This window comes from Atractosteus spatula, chromosome 21 (genome assembly GCF_055471065.1).
Source record: "Atractosteus spatula isolate fAtrSpa1 chromosome 21, fAtrSpa1.hap1, whole genome shotgun sequence".
Lineage (NCBI taxonomy): Eukaryota > Metazoa > Chordata > Actinopteri > Semionotiformes > Lepisosteidae > Atractosteus > Atractosteus spatula.
In genome coordinates, this window is record NC_142726.1 from 2,901,270 (window position 1) to 2,923,441 (window position 22,172).

A 22,172-nucleotide genomic window follows, 5' to 3' on the forward strand; every position below is an offset into this window, starting at 1 on the left:
AGAGAAATACTTGTAGACTCTAATCATTTACAAAGGTCAGGAGCAGCAGAGAGCCTGTGAGCAGTGATTTAAAATTCGATTGATCCCTATCTGTAGTCAGGCCAAAGAGAATATAAGTGGTATTTCAGCTATATTGTAATTATCAGCCTCTAAGGCAATAGTAAATAAATGTGTGCACATCTAAGTAGCTGGTAAATGTTCAGCTTCAATTTAGAAAGTCTTACTTCAATAAATTCCAGGCCGTAAAGAAAGTCAGTCACAACAAAAAAAACAACAACACCTGAACTGTTAAACTAAGAGCTGAACTTCCACTGATCGGAAACAACATTCTTATCCGCCTAAAAAACTAACAGGATTAATTAGGATTGCTATATTACTAATGATTTTTAATGCCAAAACATGTAATTAAAAACTATGTAAATATGTTAATATGTATAATTAAAACTATTTGGGGGAAGAACGCTGCTTTAAAATATATTTTGCTGCTCGCTTCCTTTAAAGCAGGGGAAAGAAAAACGAGTAGTCCAAACCAGACCGCAGATACGTGACTATTTGATCCGCAACAGAGTTGCAGCTGCGTTTACCACTGGTGTACCATTCGCAAAACTCCCCGGAACCCTCAATTAAAATAAGTCCTTTTAGATAAACCTACACAGAGGAGGATGTATTCCTGAAAACTCCAGCCTTCACCTGCTGTTTTCTATCTCTGCAGTTTCTAACAAAGGGCTTCGCGTTGCCCCCAGGGCGTGCCTTGAGCTTCCCAGCCGCTTACAGACAGATGTCCTTAGCGATGCGTAATTCGAAGGCATGACGTCACGGACGGCAGCACATTCTGACAGAACAGGAGCCTCCGAGTTATAAAAGGATGCAGTATAAAGGCAGGGCAGGGTGCCTTTGCAGTTGGTATTTTCTTTCTTCAAGGACAAACAATAGAAATGTTGTCAATGGACTGACTGAAAACCCAGAGAAGCAGATGTTTCGTCTCAGTCCTGAGAGACGGATATGCGTTTCTGTGCACGTCAGACTGTTGCTGAATTCTAGGAACATCTCGGTGTATTAAAATGAATATTTTTCAAAAAGGAAAAATTAACAAATTAAAGGTGTATCTTCTAGTAAATCTGCAAAATCCACCTGCGCAGGTGAACTTTGGCTATTTTTAGGACACTTTGCTCCTTTCTGAAGTTTCAACTGTTTTCTCACATATATCAAAATCTATTCCTGATGACATTTGTCTTGAAATCACATCACTTCAGCTTCTAATAGGAACATGATTATCGAGCCCTGGGGAATTAAAGTATCGTTCAGAAGGCAAATGCTTCAAATTAGAACACTTTTCATGACTTCTAAGAGTTATTTGACTTCAAAATATGTAACTCAATACTTAAATAAAACATAAGAATTTTCCATATGATATGTGAAATACTATTCATTCTAAGCTTGATTGATTTAATTTACCACCATGTAAATAATATAGTCTGGCTTATAAACCCTTCCAAAATGCATTCAGAACACAGCCTTTGTAACCTTTAAAACATCTTGTTTCTGTGTAGTACAGTATAAGCATAATGTTTTCTGCAGGGAAATTCATAAGCAATATAATTTTACTTAATTTTAATTATAATTGTGAACAGATTTTAAGAATTTCCAGTCCCGGTACTCATAACATAACCTGTTATGTTGTAGTTCTAATTTTTGTTAAGACTCAGCATTCTTTAGATAATTTTCAAGTTTCTTCTGGACTCCTCCTTTTCCAATGACTTTCAGCTAACTGCTCTGATCCTTTAGTACTATTCAAAGCTATTCTTCACTACATTAAGAGAAGTCTTCACATTTAACATTACATGGTCTGTCTGCATTCTCTCCTGTCACTACAGCTGAGAAGTTCACAATGTTCCTTTAAAAGGGTTCATTTAGAAGAACTAGAATAAGCTTGTTTGTGAACCTAATGATAAAAACACAGCAACTGCTATGAATTATTCTTTAGACATTAAAAATATTAACTCACCTGCAACAAATGCAAATAAATTATTAGATGGTAAATAAACCCACATATCCTTTTATTGATATGCATATCTCCTTTTCTTTCTCTCGTCCTCTGTTAAAGAACAATTAACACACATTTAATTATAAGTAAGAAAAAATGTTAAAGACCGCAATATCAAAGACTGACAGGCCAAACTGAAAAGGCATTACATTAGATCCTGAAAAAAACTCTTAAAAAATGCTTATCTTAGGAAATTCACAATCTTTACATTTGAATATGCTTTGTACTACACGGTACCGTGTACAGAATTACTGATTTATTTTTTTTAAGTGAAATACAGCAGTCATCACCTTCTATTGATCACATATAATTTACATCTTGCAAAGATGTGAACTCATATATTCACACTCCAAGAGGAAGATCTCAATGATTTATTCATTTCAAATCAAAAATTGGAAGGTAGATGAGAAGAATTACTTCACAGGCAGCAGCATACTGGAGGCACTGACGCTAGGCTCTTCTTTCGCACTGCCTGAAGGGGCTTTGTGTGCAAGTCCTTCTAATTAACAAGGTGAATCATGCAGCCGTTCTCTAATTAGCGAACATGACAATCTAATGGAAACATGCAGGCAGAGCTGGCACACACAAAATCACCAGACAAAGGCTCACCCCCACCTCAATCTATTTTGTAATGGAAGGTAGCCTCATTTCTGTACGTTTTACAGAGGAGCGGTATATCCGGTCAGTGCTTGAAATGGCTCAGAAGAGCCTCTCTAGCTGCACTGGCCAGCCCTGCCCGGTGATAGTGGCGCCCTAATCGTCCTCTTGCCTGCCTTCCCTCTTATTCTCCCATGCAAGGAGGCTGACAGCTAGCCACAAGCATAGCCCAGTGCACCCAATTCCCTTGTGCTGGAGTCTCAGGGAGCTCCTCTCTGTACAAAGACAGTGGGGTCCTACAGGCTTACAACAGCCCCTCGCTTAGGAGACAAGTTGCCTCTTGCCTGCAGGCAAAATTCCCTTTATTCTGTTGTTTTCTTTCTCATTACATACTACTTTGAAAAACTCTGAAATTAACTGCAAATACTCAAGTTCGGTTTTCCTCCCATTCTTCCTGCTAAATAGAAAATGATGGCAAAATGAAGCCTAATATTAACAAAAGAATGTGGATTCTGGACGAAAAGTGCTAGGTTTGCACCATTAATGTTCTTTCTCAAACAAAACAGCAGTTTAAGGTTACATAACAGAGCATAGGCGATGTACTGTTCTTAAGAAATCATAGGTAAAAAGTATAGTGTATTATTTATTTCTGATTATTGAAACGCACTGTACAACACTATGTTCTTGATTCAAATCACTGGGGAAAAAAGTCCCCTTTCCAGCTGACAGCTTCTTTCTATACACTCATTAGATACGGTATATGTGTATATCTGTTTGTAAGATAAATCAAATAGCCAGTTAAAAATGAATAAAAATCGAAGAAGCATACAAGTTTCTAGTTACCAAGATCAAAGCATTTTTATAAATAGTACTCCTCACTCTACCCCAAAAGGCTTATGAAACTCTGCTAAATGCTGCACAATACAACAATGCATGCACCAAATTTTTACCTTTAACATCCTAAATCCACAAGCATCATTCCTTAAGTGTTTTAACTACCGTATAATGAATTCTACTCCACGTCCATCTCTGGAAGATTGTTTCAAAGCAGGACTATAAAACCTTCAGAGAGAGAAAGAATTACTACCGTGTTTTGTGACACCTATTAAAAAGTTTAAAGCCTCAGTTAAATGGTTCAATATGAATACCGACGAAGGGCATTTTGTAGGCTTTGCCTTCAGCGCTATTGGCATAAACTAAACTGCTGGGGAGACTGATGAGAGGAGACGAGGAAACCTGAGAAAAATCTTTGTTGTGCACCCAAGGAAAAAAAACCAACATATCCTTAAAACCATTTTATTTATTCAGGAAGAAGGTTTGTTTTAGATGTGGTCAGGGCTCCACAAGGCTCTTTCAATTAAGAGGCATATGGTGTTCGATATGTACAGAACAGCTATTTGATTATTTCAGCACAGCTGGCTTGGTGATGACTGGGAGATCTGCAGCTTCAGACAGATGAGATAATGCAGTTTGTGCTGGTTGACCCTGGTTGCAAGAAGTTAAACACTAGGCGTCAATCATGCAAAGGAAAAGCCTCTCATTACAAAAAACCCAAGTTGTTGAGGTTGTCTTAATTGCACCACGTATGTTTCCAATTGAAACTGAGCCAACCTGCCCTGATAATTGAAATAACCTTTAAAAACTAAATGACTTTCTCCAGCCTTTCATTTTTAACAGTTCAAAATATTTTCATTTCTGGTGCTGTAGCTAGGCTGATGGTTCTTCAAACTCTCAGAACTCACCTAGAAAGCTTTTCTGTAAGGACCTGAGTGAGGCAATACGTATATTTACTAAGGATAGCAATGTCACAAGCATTTCAGCCCTAGACAACAGTGATCAAAAATAAAGTAAGAAAGTGTCTACTAGATTCAGAGCTGCAGTGTCAGAGCAATGCTTTTTTTCCCATAAAGAACTGATAAGAACATACAAAAGACTACAAACCACAGGAGATAATTCAGCTCTTCCAGCCTGTTAAGTGGTTAGTAGCTAATTGATTATGGTCTGATTATGTGTAATTGATTGTGTAAAAAACACAGGGAAAAGCTGGAATAAAGATTAATAATAATAAAGATGATTGTGTCTTGGATGTTAGGATTTACACAACAATGGAGCAACAGTCTCTGTGCTTTAATTACACTGCACAGGCTTTGAACCATTCGTACACTATTTTTATATACTTGTTCGATTAGAAAAATGAAAAACAAAACACTACCAACGGCTGACACCAACTGTTAAGTAATAAACAGCAAATATCCACAGACCTAATTTATAATTAGGAGCATGATTTGTATAATTAAAAGGTTCGAAAGAAAACGTAGTCATAATTTCATTTTCACTTTTTTGCCCACCTGCTGTTACCCTGTTAATTGACAGTTATCCATAGTAAAAATAAATCCTTTCAAGTCTTGATTGTCTATTTAATCACTCTGAGCATCTAACACTGCACATATACATACATAATAACCCCCTTAATTAGAAAGGTACGGCTGAAAACGGCCGCCTGCTTGTACAGACTAATGAAATTTCCTGTATAACTAACTTTAAATTGCAACAAGCTAAATGCAAGTGTTAGAAAGATAAACATGGAAAAATCAAGGTCGATTTACTATTTTCCTGAATTATGGGTGTATAACACTTTCCATATTTCTAAGAATTATTCACAGTAATGACATTCAAGAAGATAAACGGGTTTATTGCTGTAAGACAATTTTATTCTAGAAAGTGCTCTATGTAACGTGATTCTTCAAGTTCAGGTAGTTGAAACTCATCTAAGGCACTAGAGGACAAATACTGTATTTTGACTAAAACTAGTGAGTGACGAAGAGAGAAATGGAAATGACCAGGATCAGTACAAAATAAGAATTTGCAACATCATGATTGCGGCACAGAAACAATGGAGGCAATAGGCAGAGCACTGCTGAGCATTATTGGTCTGAAGAAATCCCACAGGAGACCACAAGAGACAAAAAAACAACCAAGTCGATGTAATCCAGAAAGGGATCAAGATGTTAGGCACAGACACAAGTTTATGGGAGGCTTAGTCCCTTTTCACACTTGCTTGCTTCCTCAAATTTCTGCACTTTTCAAGTCCGTTCACACACAGAAGTAAAGCAGCTTGGTGTTCTCATATTTAGGAATGCAAAACCAACCTAAATTTCAGCAAACTGTATTTTGGGAATGTAAATGTGACATTTATATGTCACATATTACATGATGGAGACAGGTGACACACCTATACAGAAACCTGAACAAGATGGATATTTAATTTATTGGAACACTATTGGTACTGCACTGTGCACAGCACTACTGTCATAGTGCCACTTAAAATTAGCGTTTTATTTACATGCTTTGACGTGGCTTATAGTTAACTGGCTTTGCTCACTACTTTCCCCGAGTTATTTTCAAATCTCCCCCCCCCCTTAAAAAGGTCTGATGCCAACAATTAACACTTAGAAGAGACACAAATTTATCAACTGTAGGCGGAGGTAATGGTGGGCGGAGCAGTGGCTCTGTGGCTCAGGATCTGTGCCTGTGGCTGGAAGGTTGCTGGTTCAAATCCCACGGCTGGCAGAGGAATCCTACTCTGTTGAGCCCGTGAGCAAGGCCCTTAACCCCAACTGCTCCAGGGGCGCTGTACAATGGCTGACCCTGCGCTCTGACCCCAAGCTTCTCTCTCCCCATCTGTGTGCCTGTGTGTCTCATGGAGAGCAAGCTGAGGTATAGAACAGTCACCAAGAAGAATAAACTCTTATAACACTAGAAAAAGATGGTCTGTGTCCATTTTACAGATTTTCTCTCTGCAATGCTGATTGAATCACACATAGCAGGGTAAATGATTTACTACAGGTTCAACATTACATTACACAAGTCTACCATCATAATAAATACCAGCACCAAAGTGATTTTGCTAGTGTTACTAGCAAACTAAAGGAAAACAATACTTATTACATACAGCTGCACTGCTGCTTATTAATTGCATAAGAATGCACAAATACTGAACAGGTTTACCTTAACATGCGATAGTCAACTTGTGAACTTATGAAGTAAATCAAATGTTACTTTATATGAAACTTTATCACCAGGCAACCTCGATAAAAATGTACAGTGATGTATCTGACTGTTAACTCTTAGCAACAAATACACCAAGCTGCAGTAACACGGAAGACATGTGAGGCAGTTGCACATTTTCTACTATCTGCACACAGGCAGTGGGCACAACAATGGACACACCAATGTAAGATCACACAAAATAATTCTGGGCCACCATGTGCAGCCAGTACAGTCTGTGTATAGAGTCGACCAGTATCTGCAGGAGGGATGCGGCATCATTTTTGCATGAGAAGGTCACAATCAGTTCACGCCAGGTGGAGAACACCTCCTGAACATGCACTGCTGGGACTGATGGGTGTTTTGTGCACTGCAGCCCGACTATGGTATCCTGCTCTGTGGAGATCTCAGTGGACCATTTCTGATTAAAAGGCTGCTCATGCCACACAGGCTGAAATTTGCAGTCAGTTGCTACCTGTTTTTCCTTGCACTGCGATTTACTACCCAGATATCGTGATCTTGGATTATGACCAGCCACCCACTGGTTGCCCTTAGCTGATAATGACCTCCCCTTGGAGTTCCATGCTGACATCACAGGAGACACATGTTCAGGACACTTCGGCGAGACTGTCCTGGTCACTGAAACTCTTTCCCAACAGTCACTGAGGTCTCCTCTTGCAGCCTTGCTGGCCGTAATTACAGGCAACCTGACCTGTCCTGAAGCATGCCGAGATATTAGTATTAACTCATGAGCCACACCATTGTGGAAGCCCCTGCTTTTAATATACTGGTGTCCCTCATTTGCCCAGCTATTTTCATGTTTTACCATTGCTTGTACATCCTGTTTCATTCTGGACTATACAATCTTAAGTTGTGAATGGTTTTGAACATTCTGTGATCCTTCACTGTGTAAGAGCCATCAGAAGAACACACACACCTGAAATTTCACAGGGAAACGTCTATATGGCCTTTTTAAATAGTATGTTATCCAGCTGTAATACAAGTAGTTTCTGATGACCACATTCCAGTAGTGGAGGTTTGTTTGAAATCTAAGTCTACTTGATAGAAAGAAGTGCACTACAATAACGTCTGTATTTGGAGCTATCACTCCAGTTCAAAATTATATCTGAATCTAAGGTGTTAAGAATGCATAAGTACAAGTCTTAGGAGTTCAGTAATTAATTGTAAGACAATAAAGACAATATGAAAAGCCTGTTTACTTTTAAAACGTGTGTCTCTAAGTCAAGGCAACAATGCCTTTTCATGCACTTGTAAGTCAAAAAAATGTATTAAGAAGCAGAAACTACAAGACAGGTGGATTTTGCGTTCAAGTCTGGCAGTGCATTAGTGATCATTAGTGACACATTCTGAGGTTAAGAATCTCAAGCAGAGATGATAGGTGCCAAGTGTGGGCAACATGCCTGATTGTGTTGAAGCAGCTGTACAGAGAAAGCTGTGCATGTCTCAAAAAAATGAAGTGACTTCATTTCACTTTGGAGATATGTTAAATGAATTTAAGTAAAATCCTAACTTTCACTTCAAAAATTGGTCTTTAAGCCTGTGATCTGCAAAACAGCAAATCAAGCATTCTGGAAGAAGCTCAACAAGCAAACTACATTAGTGAAAACTGCCAGAATATCCTGATCCTTGAAAAAAATTAATGCAATGGAGATGGAGCTACAAGAACTCAGAGAACGTCACACATCCCACACTCTTAGAGGTATACAACTCAAACCTGCAGAGCAGCAATGCAGTGGAGCGGACGGAACTTGTCCCAGGTTCTCGCAGAAATCAAATACAGAGGCCTGTCCAGACAACCCTACCTCCCACCACATCGCCACACAGCTAAGCTCCAATGCAGGACCTGGAAACAGACACCCATGACTTGAAATCCGAACACAACACCTCCCTTGACACCACCACTGCAGATACTGCAGTTCAGACACAGTAACATCAACCACAGCCAGTGTCACTAGAAACACAAATGTGGTAACTGTTGTCACCACATTTCTCTAGAACACTTTAAGTGTGATACACATCAAGAACCCTTAGTTCACAACAATATGCTGTGCGCCTGAACCAAAGAATAGACATTCTCCTAGCAAAGGCAGGTCAAGACCCAGGGGGTCTTGATAGGACAAATGACATTGGCATAGATAGCACACTTTCCATATAAAACAAATTTAAAGAGTTTAGAAATAAAAAAACAGAGATGTAAAACCTGAACTAAACACAAGGTTTAGACTGAGATGAAAAAGACTACATCTTTTATGGTCACAGGACAGATTTTCTGTAGAAAAGTTATCTGTACAGAAGTGATGGGTTAAATCTGTAGGGGATGGGCCCTAGTCAAACTGGGACTGGGATAGAGAAATTCAAACACATCTAAACCAGAGCAGAAGGGGTAAGAATACACACAATATCTGCAAGTGAGATACACAGGAATGAAAGTCAAAAAGTACCGAAGGGAAAACAAAATGTAAAAGGACCAGGTAATTAAGTGATTATAGCTAAATGCCAGGAGTATCAGGAACAAAATACAAGAAGTGCATTAGCTGGGGATTATGATGGAACTGGAATCGATGGAACATGCAACAGCGATGATGCTGAGAGAGTTTAAGAGCAGTAGAATGGGTGAGGACAGATGTGGAATCAGCAGAGAATGGACGGCCACAGTTTAAAGATATTCTGCTTGAAGCACAGAACAGATTCATCCCAAGAGTAAGCAAATCAAAGGCTAGGAATCAGTGGCCCAAATGGTTTAATAAATCAATCAAGAAAATATACAAAGGAAGAAAGCATTTTATAAAATGATTTTAAAGAAGAAAAGCATCTAATTAAAGAAAGGGAGTATAATTACATGCAAAGCACAGGTAACAAAGGATATCAGATAAGCCAAGAGCAATACACAACGAATACTGTAATGGAGTCTAAAATAAATAATAAAGTGGTTTCTCAGTATTACAATGGCAAAAGAAAAGTAAAAGATGAACTGTCTCAGAGTCAAAATGGGAAACTTTGAAATGATGAAAGGCACATGATTGATGTATTGAATATTTCACTCAGGTGTTTACCTAGGAAGAAATCGACAACATGCCTCAGGCAAAGGAGAAATAATGTTCTAAATGAAATATTAGCATACAAGAGGCATAAGTGTTACAGGTATTAGAAGCACTTAATATAAATCTCCAGGGTCTGTCGATAGTCTACCAACTGTACTTAAGGAAACGAGATGTTTTCCATTCAAGAGATGTATTATTAACTCTTGCATCAGTCACTCAAGACGGAGGTAATACCCATTGACTGGAAAATTGCTAATGTAGTGCTCATCCATTAAAAGTGTGACAAATCTGAACCAAGTAATTATAGCCACTCTAACTTCTACGCGTAAGATTGTAGAAACAATAATGAGAAATTAACTGGAGGATCATCTGTATGGTAATATGATCCTAGGGGATGTACAACACATTTAGAAAAGGTACTGTACGTCTTGCTTAACAAAGGTAAGGTAAGGTAGGGTCTATTTGTATCTTCTGCAGGTTGTAATAAAGGTCTCTTCAGATCAGTTTTCAAGATATTAATTCTAATTCACTCAAGGACATACACATATTTGGACTGAGAACTGGTTATCTGATAGAACAGAGAAAAGGTGAATACTCAGATTGGGGTTATAAGTGGGGCAATACAGGAATTTCTATCAAGACCCCTGTTCCTTCTAACTTGCTTCAGGGATCACGGTTTTGGTCCAGTTAGTAGACTATTCATGTTTTAAGATGACACAGGAGGATTAGTAAACTCCGCAGAATCAGAAAAGGAAATTTCAAAATAAGTATAATTCAAGACTGGGAAACACCTGGGAGAGGAGGTAAAATGTACCGTATATACGTGTAGAGATTTGCAGGCAGGTAGCACCAAGATATATAAATATATGATGGGACACACTGATCTTGAAGTAGCTACTTATGGAAAAGGCTAAAATGTCTAAAGGCTCAAAGAAAACTACAAGGGGACTTGATTCAAGTATTCAAAAGCCTATAAAGGTCTGACAAAGTCGACTCAGTGATTTTTTTTTCTTCAGGATGAACAGTGAAATACAAACCAACAGAAAGCCGACCATTAATTGGTCCAGGGCGGGTCGGGGTGTTCACTTGTGAGAAAACACACAGCCCTCAACAAATATGGCTGGTCCCTAGAGTAGCCTTGTGTCGATAGATTTTTAGTTGTATTGAATCCACGGATACCTAGTTGTAATTCTAATTGGATTACAAATATGCTTGATTACACGCGTTTAAGAGCCAAAAACTTGTCCAAATTCTAAATCACTTATAGGAGATGCCTACAAAATCTCCAGCCCTCCAAGAATTGAAGCCTATCAATGGTCTAGTTAAGCAAATAATTGGAGCTCAAGATTCTGAAACAAATGCCAACAGACTTGAGCCTTAACAAAGCAGTCTGGAAGCAAGAATTTTAATACCAGGCAGACAGTGCTCATTTCTTACAACTAAGCTTAAAAATTAAAATTAAAAATTTTTAAAAAGCATTGAATGCATCATTAATTCTCCAGTCTGACAAGAATCTGGACATAAAAAGTGAATCAGAAAAAAATAGAAGCTTACAGCTTGACAGGGGAAACAAAATGGCAGGTACGTCTTTAACAAATAGATATTTTTGGACTTCTGCAAGTACCACATGGGGTTCTCAAATATCTACTTTTAAACCAAACAACAGCACCTCAGGAGGCTGTCCTAAATCTATTCTCATGTGTTGTTTTGTGAGAGCTGTGAGAGAAACAGCGCAATGTGTTGGAAATTAAAGCTTTTTAATGAAATGGTGGTTTGAACAAATGATACCCAGGAAAGCAAAGTTGGCAGGGCCTTCTTTCCAGTCAGGGCCTGTCGAACTTTCCCTTCTTTCTTCCACAGATTCTCACGAACTTTTACGAAAGGAGCTGCCAGGCTTCCCTTTTCATTATTCCCAGCTCATATCCAACTGTAGCCGTCATCTCCCCAGACTGCTCTGCCACATTTCCTTTTACACTCTGATTGCATGTCTAAGCCCTTTCTACAGGACCTGTACGTATAAATGCACCAGCTCTGTTTTTAGAGCCACAAGCTCTTGTGTATTAAAGTATAATTGGGCTTTTCCCATAACATATTTCAAATAAATAATGTATCGACTTCTGCCAAGTGCATTCGGGAGCTAAGGTCAGTAATTATCAAGCAGCATTTTTCTTCAATTCTGAGAGTGGGCTTAGAAAAAAAAAGGTTGTTTATACTGCAGTCAGTTCATTAAAACAATGCCTTCAACGAAATGCAAAGCAACCAGTCGTATGTCCCAATAAGCTTAAAAAACATCCTTTTTAAAAGACTAGCACGATCTCTCACAGCCATATCATAACAGAGCTGCATCTACAGTGACACATCATACCAAGACACATAGCTGGGCTTTATTCATTTTGAAATAATGCTAATCACCGTTAAAGTAGCAGCAGTGCAAACATACGTTTCTGCACTTTGCTAGACAAAAATAAAAATGAAAAAGACGTTCAGAAAAAAGTGACCCATTGTGCAGGTTTCCACAGTGGAGGCAGCAGTGCAGGGGCCAGAGTTTCTCGACATCCTGCTGCCTTTCAAGACTGTGCAGGGCATTAGATACCTTGGAATGTTTTTTTTTATTTTTCACCCACTAAAAACCTTTTGTTTCACTGAGACGTAGTTGTTGTTGTTGCTGTATCGGCATTGAAATGTAGCCCGTGAAACAATGAGTCAAATATTAAATGCACAAAATTAGCCTAGGCTACAGTGGATGCTAGCTGTTAAATTCTAGATACAGAAAAGGCATTTCTATGATTATTTCAGGAAGAAACTGATTCAATCAGAACATGTGGCCTGTGAATGAACAGGGAGAGCGGAGAATGGCTACTGGTACACATACTCCTATCAGCAATCTGACAATTTCTAAAGAGAGAAGCAATCAGCCTGTATCTCTGCAGCCTGGCTCAGTTCAGTACGGTTTTAAAAGCCAGACATGGCTCACGCAACCCTCTAAAACAAGCTGTACTCACACTTGACATGGCTGCGGGTGCATCAAAATTAAACAAGAGGGGATGAAAATGAACCAAACTGGCGTTATTGTCCATTCTGACATCTTGAGTTCCTGTTTAATTAACCAGCCAGTGAGAAAAGGCACAGAATCCCAGACTGGCTCAATCTGCTTCTCTCTATCCACTCTTGCTGCAATAAGTCTTGTAACCTTAGGCACTTCCCCCACGTTATGAAGCAGATCATATTTAAACTTGATTTCAGCTCGCATTTCAATTCATTTTAATATATAACACTCGGGAGTAATTCCATCTTTCAAATAAATTTGAAAAAAATTTGGATTCTCCACCAGCTGCCTGGAAAACGAGCGATGGCTCATTATCCTGATGAAATTTCTGCAGACGTACGGGCCGCTGACAGACTCAACTGTGACACAAACATATTTTCTGTGAACAGCCAGCTCTCCCCTAAAGCCAGTCAGGTGATGAAAACCAGAGAGGCACAGCACTGAGAAATGTTGGCCATTACATGAAAACCCTTCCTATTTATATTGCTTAGAACATTAAATAAAGCATTATTTCTCTCCTGCTAAAAAAATTAAAACACACATTGCATGGTTTTCATTAGACCATCTTACTGCACCCATGTGATGAGCAGCAGTAGCACTTAATGGTGAGTAGATACACTTTGATAACACAGCCAAAGGCAAGCACATCACACAGCCTATTACCCACCTTGATTTACATACACATGACTTATGGTTTTAGCTAGTTTTCAATCTGTAATTCCTAAACAATGAAATGTTAGATTTTCACTGGATGCCATTAGATTTCATTTTAAAAAAAATTGTCCACATAATGAATATCTCCTATCACAACAAGATGTTCTTAAATATCATGATTTTCCATTCTTCATGTAACTCTTTAAGGGCAATAGCAAGATTTTCAAGAACAAAATCTTTTGAAAAACAACTGTTCATCTGAGGTATTGAAAACTTTAAGTTAGTCAAAACTATGCAATGTCACGACTTGCATATATAACATATCAGCCCCAGCAGTGGGCAACCGAGGAGTTCGACAAGGGGACATATTAAAATTATCACATAACCACAAGACTACACCTGCTGAATATTTATTGCTTCAATAAAAGTTACTACTTATTTGAAGAAGAATGAACATTAGATAGCCAATAAAATATAAAAAAAACATCCTGCATATTCCTTTCCTGCAATGGTAGGACATAGCACAATAATTGGAACAAATGTTTAGACAAAGTTTTAAATGCATGTTCAAGCAAGTTAACTTTAAAATGCAAAAACGCGTACACGCACTATGAAAAACACATTAGACTGCTCTTCTCAGAGTCCCCGGGGATTCTAAAATTAAATACAGCTTTATGTCTGATAAAAACTGACTTCTACAAGAAAGGCCTTTTTCTCTCTAACTCAAGATATCTCTTAATAGACTGTTCCCAATTTCTGTAAATGCATTCAGCAGGAAGATAACACTTTCTATTTTCTTGATGTGCTTAAAATAAAAAAAAACTAAGCTGTTGCTTTAAAAAAATACATGCATCAGCTCTTATAACCTTTATGATGCAAACTGATTCTTTAAGTATTATGGCGCAAAGGGAAAAGGAGTCCCATTATATCTTAATCAGAACACACATTTGCTCTTTAAGAGCACAGAGAACCAGATGAATAAATGTCGTTAAATAATCTTCGTTAAAAGCTCCTCAGATTCCAGCTACACGAGAACCAGCTTTCCCAAGTGTGTGGACATCAAATAGCACAAATAATTCCTAAAAACTTTTAAAGTCAGACTTTAAATGGCGTTACATATGTAGCAAGGCATGAAAAATTAATATGTTCAAGCCTTGAAATGTCAAGTGTAATGATCTCCACACTGCTTACCTCCTTAGCTTTCTGTTTCAGCCGAGCTTGCTCTGGGTCTTCTTGCCTTGAGCGACTCTGCACAGTTAAAGGAAAAACACAGGTTAACAGCTGGTTTGAGGACCTCCTCATCTGTTGCAGTGAGCAAAAAATAGTAAACGAAATGGGAACAGGATACAAGGTGTCAAGGACGCAGTGTTTAAATTCACAGAAGTGCAATTTCAAGCCTTCGGGCCTCACCCTATAAATCTGTTCAAAATTCAGCAGTAAATAGGCAGGTTGAAGGAGATTGTAATCAAAAGGCTTTATTAAGAATTCCGTAAACCAAGCATATTCTTTGCATATTTACAAAATTTTGAGAAGATGTGCATGCAAAAATGAGGGCAGCGCAATGTTATTTTGCATTTTACAGTAACGGCATTAATATTTTGTCAATTTAGACTCAGAGAGGCTTTTTGCTTTGCTTGAACTGAGAAGCTTATTTCATCCCCCTTGCCTTATTCAACAGAAGAGATAGCCCATCCCTTCTCTTTGCTAATGGGCTTTAGATATATCAGGCTCTTCACGTACTGGCCAGTGTCTCAACTAAAACTGATACATTTGCCCTGGAGTCTGAGGATCGTCCCTGCAGACTTGAGTCATATATTAAACAGAGCGCATTTGAAGGAATTATTTCAATAGGTTCTCATTAAAGAGGTCAAACTGGAGTAATCCCAGGCGCAGAACAAACATGCAACCAAAAATATAGGAGCAGGGTTAGCACCTTTGGTTTATCAGGAAATATTTGTGCTTACAGTTTACCTAATGCATACTTCAGTGTTCTAGAACCGACTAAAATAGACACTGAAAATTACATTTCAATTTGGTAGAATCACGTAAGTATGAGAAACATAAACTGTCCTTAATAAGTGCTTGCATTAACAGAACAGAAGTAAATTAAAATATGACCCACTCTACCATTTGCAAGACTTCTGGGCTTAATTATATTAACACCTATTGGAGCACAAAACGAGACAATTGTCATTGTAAGGGTTTGAAGTAATTGTAGGGCCTGGAAAGGATTTTAGTTCCATATACAGTAGTGTCCATTTTTAAGGTTTATTTGAAGAGAAATAGGGGAAAGTGTATGGAAGCAGGTTATGTGAATACATTTCCACATGGGTGCAACCCAAACCTCTGCTGCTGCTGGTTAAGGTTTTTCTTTCAATGGTCAGACGGGCATGCTTGGTCTTACAATAACTTGGTAACCTCCCGGTTAGGACCAGTAGTAGAAGGTTAAAGCGGTCTCTCAGTTGCAAAGCTCAGATGGGTTTCGTCGAGACACATTTAGAGAGGTTAGATGAGCTAGGTGGAGATGCATGGCTAGCTCTCCTGTGGTTATGCCTAGCCACCAGCTAGAAAGGACTCTCTGAGCAGAGGGTTTGCTCTGTATGGTTATTGAAAGGAACAACAGATTAACTCCAAAGCTTAGGAGGTCTGGTCTTGCCCTAAGGATTAGAATGGAGGTATAGCTCTCAGGTAGAAAGTGTGGCAGCAGCTGCTAGGATAGGTGGAAAGTTAGTCAGTTATGATAACTGCTTCCCTCTCCAAAAAGGATGTGCTATGTAGATTAAGCCACTTGATAAGGGTTACAGGTTTTGCTACTGGTTATGGTTCAATATTATGGTTATTAGTGTTACAGGCTTAATAATAATAAATAATCCAGCGGTTCCTAGAAACTTAGCAGACACAGAGGCTGTAACTGGACTCAGCTTGGGAAAGCAACCTGGAGCTTTCCCCTGGAGGTTAAACTCGCTTAACACCATCCTGCAGGGGAGTACAGACAGGCGAGAGAGCTCTCTGGGTTGTACTTTGGTTTATGGTTGAGGTAACTAGAGCCCTTCCTCCCCTCAGACCCAGAGAAGCTCATGGAGACTCTGAAAGCTGGGCGTCCGGCACTGTAGTGAGGCGGGGTATTGGTTCGGAGACTTTGGCTGACAGTGTGCCAGGTTGACAAAGCCCCTGGCACAGCAGAAGAAAAAAATTCATGCCGCTGGTCAGCTAAAACGCCATAAAATCCGGTTCACACAGCTGAATTGTGGGCTGTGAGTGGCAGGGGGAAGGTTTCACAATCGTTTGCAATTGATTCTTTCAGACCTTCGTAGATATCTGTACACTTGGAATGCAAACTGTCATAGTAACTAATACATGCCCTCCACCAAGAAATCCTACTGGGACGCTGTACCACTGTGGTTTGAAGAAACACTGCGCATCTCAGTCAGAAGAACAGATCACGGTTTACACAGATCTCTGTTTGAGCAACTGTTTCCATTTCAAACAATAATGTAAATACCTTGGCATGTTTATTATTTCTCAAGAAGTTTAACGTCTGCCAAGTCTGCCCTTCCAGTATACTGTCTCACATGGCATTCGGAGAGCAGCTCTGATTACTGCCAGTGCGAGGCGATTTTGGCTGTACACAACAAAGAGCTCTGAAAAATATTACCAGCTGTTTAAAGGAACTATAAAAAGTACAGAAATAAAAAACAATTGCCTATGAAATAGGTTAATCATATTCTCACGATCAAGTGTTTGGGTGGGTCATATATTCAGTTAGCAGGAGAATAATTATCCCCTAGATAACAGCTCCTCCATTTCACATTAATGCCATTAGGATTGGGTCGTGTTGAAGTGGTACTTTTATAAGACTACACCCTAACAACTTGCAGGGAATAAGTAAAAAAAATCAGGGTATCTATTCTGAATATTTAACCTGCTGTAGTTTTTATTTAGAGGAAAAGCTCTTAAATTCACAGTTTGCATAAACACATATTTCAAAAGCATCAACTCTGGGAGTCCAGTGCAGCAATGGCACTGAGCTTCAGAGCAAATTATTCTTCTTAATGTAAAATGATATACATAATTATTGTTAGATTTAAAGAAGTTTTAACAGTTGCTAAATCGTCACTTTCAACCTGAAGGAGTGCTTTAAATATAGGAGAAGAAATAGTTCCTCCACCCGTGTGAAATGCAGTATCTTATGCACAAGCAACCCCTGCTACACAGCAGAATAATTAAAGAAGTAAGAAATGACTTCACCTACTAAATTAAGGGGGGGACTTTAGGGGAACCTTGTAGAAGCCAAAAAAGGAATTTAGCAGGGGCACTAGTGTCCCATAACTCTATGAACAAAATGTGAAGACCCCCGTGTAACAATTTACTTCCCTAACATAATTTATTTCAGTAGGTCTTTCATCTTGAACAACTTAGAATGCCAAGCATACTAAAAGTAATAGAGAGAAAAGTAAAGCAAAAATAACAGGATTTATAAAAGAGGTGCACGTTATACAGTCTTTTATTTCTCTACACACTTTACACTCGTTCTGTAAGATGGCATTAAAACGTTTGGGTGAATTTAAACCCAAACCATAAACTTACGGTTATCAAATGTATGTTTTAAGCCCACAGGGTCCCACTTTAAAAAAAAGCTCAATATTCAATGCTCAAATGCCTACTCTGGCTTTTTTCTTACAAATTTTGTCAAAGCGAACTGTGTGCTGTAGCAGAGAAATCTCCATGAAGCAGTTCTGACTCAAAGCATTCAAGAGCATTACAGACCAGCCACTGCTGTAGTCACCCCCCATTGTTAGACAAAGAAAGGCAGGCAGTCTCCAAAAATGAAACCCATACACTGCATTAAACTGCACTAATTTCTCTCTCATTAAGATGTCTGAAGACAATAGCAGGACAATGAGAGCCTGCAGTGTGGGGTGGGACAACACTGTCAACAAAATCCCATGTGGTCTTTGTTTGCCAGCCTCTATCCATTTGTCATTATCACTAGAAGGACACCTCAAAGCCACTGCAAGGGAGCTTGCCATTGCTAAATTAAAACCTTACTAAATTAAAATCAAGCCATCTGATTTGATCTGACTTGTGCAGTGCAATTTCATAGGCTGTGACTAAAAGCAATTATACATTTGTAGCACGACAAACTTTGACAGTCCTTGGACTTTAATTAAAAAAAAAGAGGAAAATAACAAAATAATGGTTCCCATTTTGTTCTCTTCTTAAAAAAACATTCCATTGCATGTAAAACAATACAACAAATCAAATTTATGAAATCCTTCATGTTCTCAAACAGTTTACCTCCTTAATAATTTTATATTCCTTCTTTGAAAGTTGCCACAATGGAGCTGGCAACAGTAAACAGGAACAGGGTGGTTAATAGCTTACGGTTAAACGTTGAATCCTGCTTTGTGTTTTAGGAAGCTTTCATTCTGCTTAAGATGAGCAGTTCTTTGGAGAGAAATATCTGTAAATGTTTTTATCGATTTTTTGAACGTCAGATGTACCTAAGGTCTTAAATCGATGTATTAACTGTTCTTACTTTTCATGTCTGGGGCTGATTCAGTGTCCAACTGATGATGACAAGCTTCGTAGATCAGTGATTTTTCCAGAACGACTACTCTTCTGTCCTCTTGACCGTACTTTGCATATATATACAGGCACTATTTTATGCCCTGCTTTTTTGCCCTTTATGTGCAAACGTGTTCATAAGAGTCATCCATCTATCCATACATTTTCTAACCTCCTCTAATTTCAGGGTCGCTGGGGAAGTAGAGTCTACCCCAGCAAGCAGCGGGTGCAAGATAAAGTACTTACTGGATGGGAAAGGAGTCCATCGCAGGGCACACACACACACACACACACACACACACACCAAGCCCAATTCTCCCAGACGCCAATTAACCTGCCAGTGTGCGTTTGGACTGCGGGATGAAAAGGAGCAGCTGGAGGAAACCCAGGCAAACACGGGAAACCATACAAACTCCACACAGACAGCAAACCTGGCCTGGAATTGAGCTCAGGGCCTCAGCGCTGCATGGCACCAATGCCAACCACTGTATCGCCCTTCATAAGAGAGTCATACTTGCGGTGAAAAAAAAAAAAGATCTGCCCTTACAAGCCCCATCAAGCTTGTACACCCAACACCGGCCGCACCTTTGCTGCTTTCAGCAAGATCTCCCGCTCCTCTTCGTCTTTCCTCTGCTTCTCTATCCGCTCCAGCTGCTCGAAAAACTTCAGCTGCGACCGGACGTCTGTGGCCTGCTCGTACCATTCGTCGTCCTGCTGAAACCGGAAGACCAGTCAGTCATTCGGAACCCGGCTGCAGAGGAAGGACAAGGTCTCGCGAGGCGCAGCAGGACCCAATGCATCTGTAATGCGGTTACTCGCCTGTTTGAAAAAAGCTTACTAGGGGAAAAATCAGAAAAGTACACGTTATCTCAGGTAGACAAGTTTGCAGGTCACTTCGAGTTAATGGCACTGCTGTTTATTTCTAATCGTTTATGTTGGGTAACTCGTCTATCAGATGATTTTAACACCCTAGCAATCCACCTAGCAAAGCCAAACGCACACATCTGAGGAACCCACTGTTCTAAATTCACATTTAAATCACTTCTGGGGAGCGTGCTCTCCTGTCATCTCCCTTCTTGCTTTGTGTTCAGCTGATGCTGCAACTTAGTCACAACAACAATTTACATACCCAAGTCAACTTACTTTCTTTCAGGCTGTGTCTTTTTTTTTGCTGATGCTAACCGTGGGTTCTCCAAAGCGCAAAGAAAGAAACACTTCTTAGTGCGGATAAAGCTTAAACCCTTAAACAAATCACTAAAACCAGAAAAAAATGAGGTATATATACTGTTCCCCTTTTTCAATAATACTCAAAAATGGTGAGTTTTGAAGTTTTTCCTTTGGAGCAATCTTTACAGCATGCAGGTTTTTGTTTCTACCACCTCAGAGAAAGGGGTGCATAATAAGTTCAATATGAAAAACTATGTTGTTATTTCAATTGTAATGGTAAATTTGCCCTTAACAGACACAACAGTACATAATTTAATGGCTTAAAATACGGAGAACAGTAAAAAGAAAAACAATTCATAATGAACCCTGCAGAAGGATCAATAAAGCAGAGTTTATCTTCAGTGAGGTTAATAATCAGACCCACAGAACTTACTTTATAGGTTTCCATTCTGTGTTGTGCAATTATTGTCACTTTCTCCAGCACGGTTCTTAGCCTTTCTTGTGTTGCATGGGAGATGAAGTTTACAGCCTCGGCAGGGACTTCAGTGACTCCAAACTTTTTAGCTGTATGGAACGGAAACAGGAGAGGCGTTGAACTTTCATCTTAACAATCCCTGGTATTCTAACAGCGGGATTGAAGCCACAAGCCATGGCAGATAGGTCAAAACATTTTGCAGTTTTAATTTGTATTGAGAGTGTTAAGAGCAAGATTTGCAAAAAGAAATAATTTGAATTAAGAACACTTCCACTCTCTTCTTTGCATGTATTCACACTGGCCACCTTCCTTTAAAGGATAATTAAATCCCCTTAGAGCAAAACAGTTTCTGAAGTTACAACAGAAACTGCAAGACTAGGAAGAAAATTCTTTATTTCTTTTTAACAATTTTCTTACTTGCTGCCGCCTTTTAAGAAAACCATACCAATTATTTTATCGTCCTTTCTTATACATTTATTCATATTTAAGTAGTCTGAAAGAGCAGGAGGCAATTAGATCAATGAAATACAACAAGCTATTTGTGTAATAGTGCAACAGAAAATGTTCATGTGTGCATTAAATAATGTATGAAAAGAACGGCACAAATAACAGGACTCTGAGACTTATGAATGGCTTCTGTAACTGCCAGAACTCAGATGAACGGAGGGGGCCGATTATAAATAAAGAATAAATGAATCTTAAAGCACTGAAAGCCTGTCTTCAGCAAGACATGGAAGTTTTGGTGCTTGACACAAGTTTCAACAAACAGTTTTCAGAGAAAGGCTGAATGAGACGGATTAGGATAACGACTGTTTATGCTCAAAGATGTCTGACTCCACAGGGCTATACCTTGCCAAAAACAAACAAAACAAGTGTTTGTTATTACACTATTAACATTGTTTATGGTTTAAATTGGAATACTTGATAAAGTATGGGAAAGGGGACTTAATGATTTAAACGATTTCCTTAAAATAGGCCCTTTTGCCTATTTTGATGGAAATACTCTTAAAACACAACTCTGCGACTAAATGCTTACTTTCCAGAGAAGCAGGGATAAAGCCAGGTCCTAGGCCTTGGACAGAAGCAAACATAAATTTCAGGCACAGAGCGAGCCTAAAATTTAAGACAGGCCTCCTATAATTATAACTGTTAGGACACAGAAGGAGTCCCCCATGTGTCTCATATGAGACAACCCCAGGCTGCCAACACATGGTTGACTGCTGCAGTCCAGTGGGATTTCCACATCACTGTAGAAACTGTAGAAACCCATCATGTAATCACACAGTGCCTCTTCCCAAGTGGATACGAGATGTAAAGGACCGGGGGGATTCGGCAAAATCCTGCATGAACTTAGCTTTCCTTTTATGTCAAGATGACAAATTTGTGTGCCTAAGAAGCTTTTGTTCACATGCCCAACTTGAAGGGAAGAAAACTCTCTCTCTAATGGACGTAAAACAAAAGTGGGAGAAAAAAAAATCTTGAGAGAGCAAATGAAGGCAGGGAGAAGAAATG

At 39.1% G+C, this 22,172-nt stretch overlaps 1 protein-coding gene across 2 annotated transcripts in view; it reads right to left on the bottom strand.

Annotated features, from left to right (window-relative positions):
• LOC148816997 (transcription initiation factor TFIID subunit 4) overlaps positions 1-22,172 on the bottom strand; it is an 88,793-nt gene that overhangs the window by 31,763 nt on the left and 34,858 nt on the right. Inside the window, exons 11-13 of one of the 2 annotated variants that reach the window (XM_088939221.1) lie at positions 20,619-20,749; positions 19,604-19,732; positions 14,642-14,698 (exon numbers count right to left, since the gene is read on the bottom strand). In XM_088939221.1, coding sequence (XP_088795347.1) covers positions 14,642-14,698; positions 19,604-19,732; positions 20,619-20,749 — 317 coding nt within the window. The remainder of the gene's footprint in view (positions 1-14,641; positions 14,699-19,603; positions 19,733-20,618; positions 20,750-22,172) is intronic. The other variant, XM_088939222.1, reaches the window with a different exon arrangement.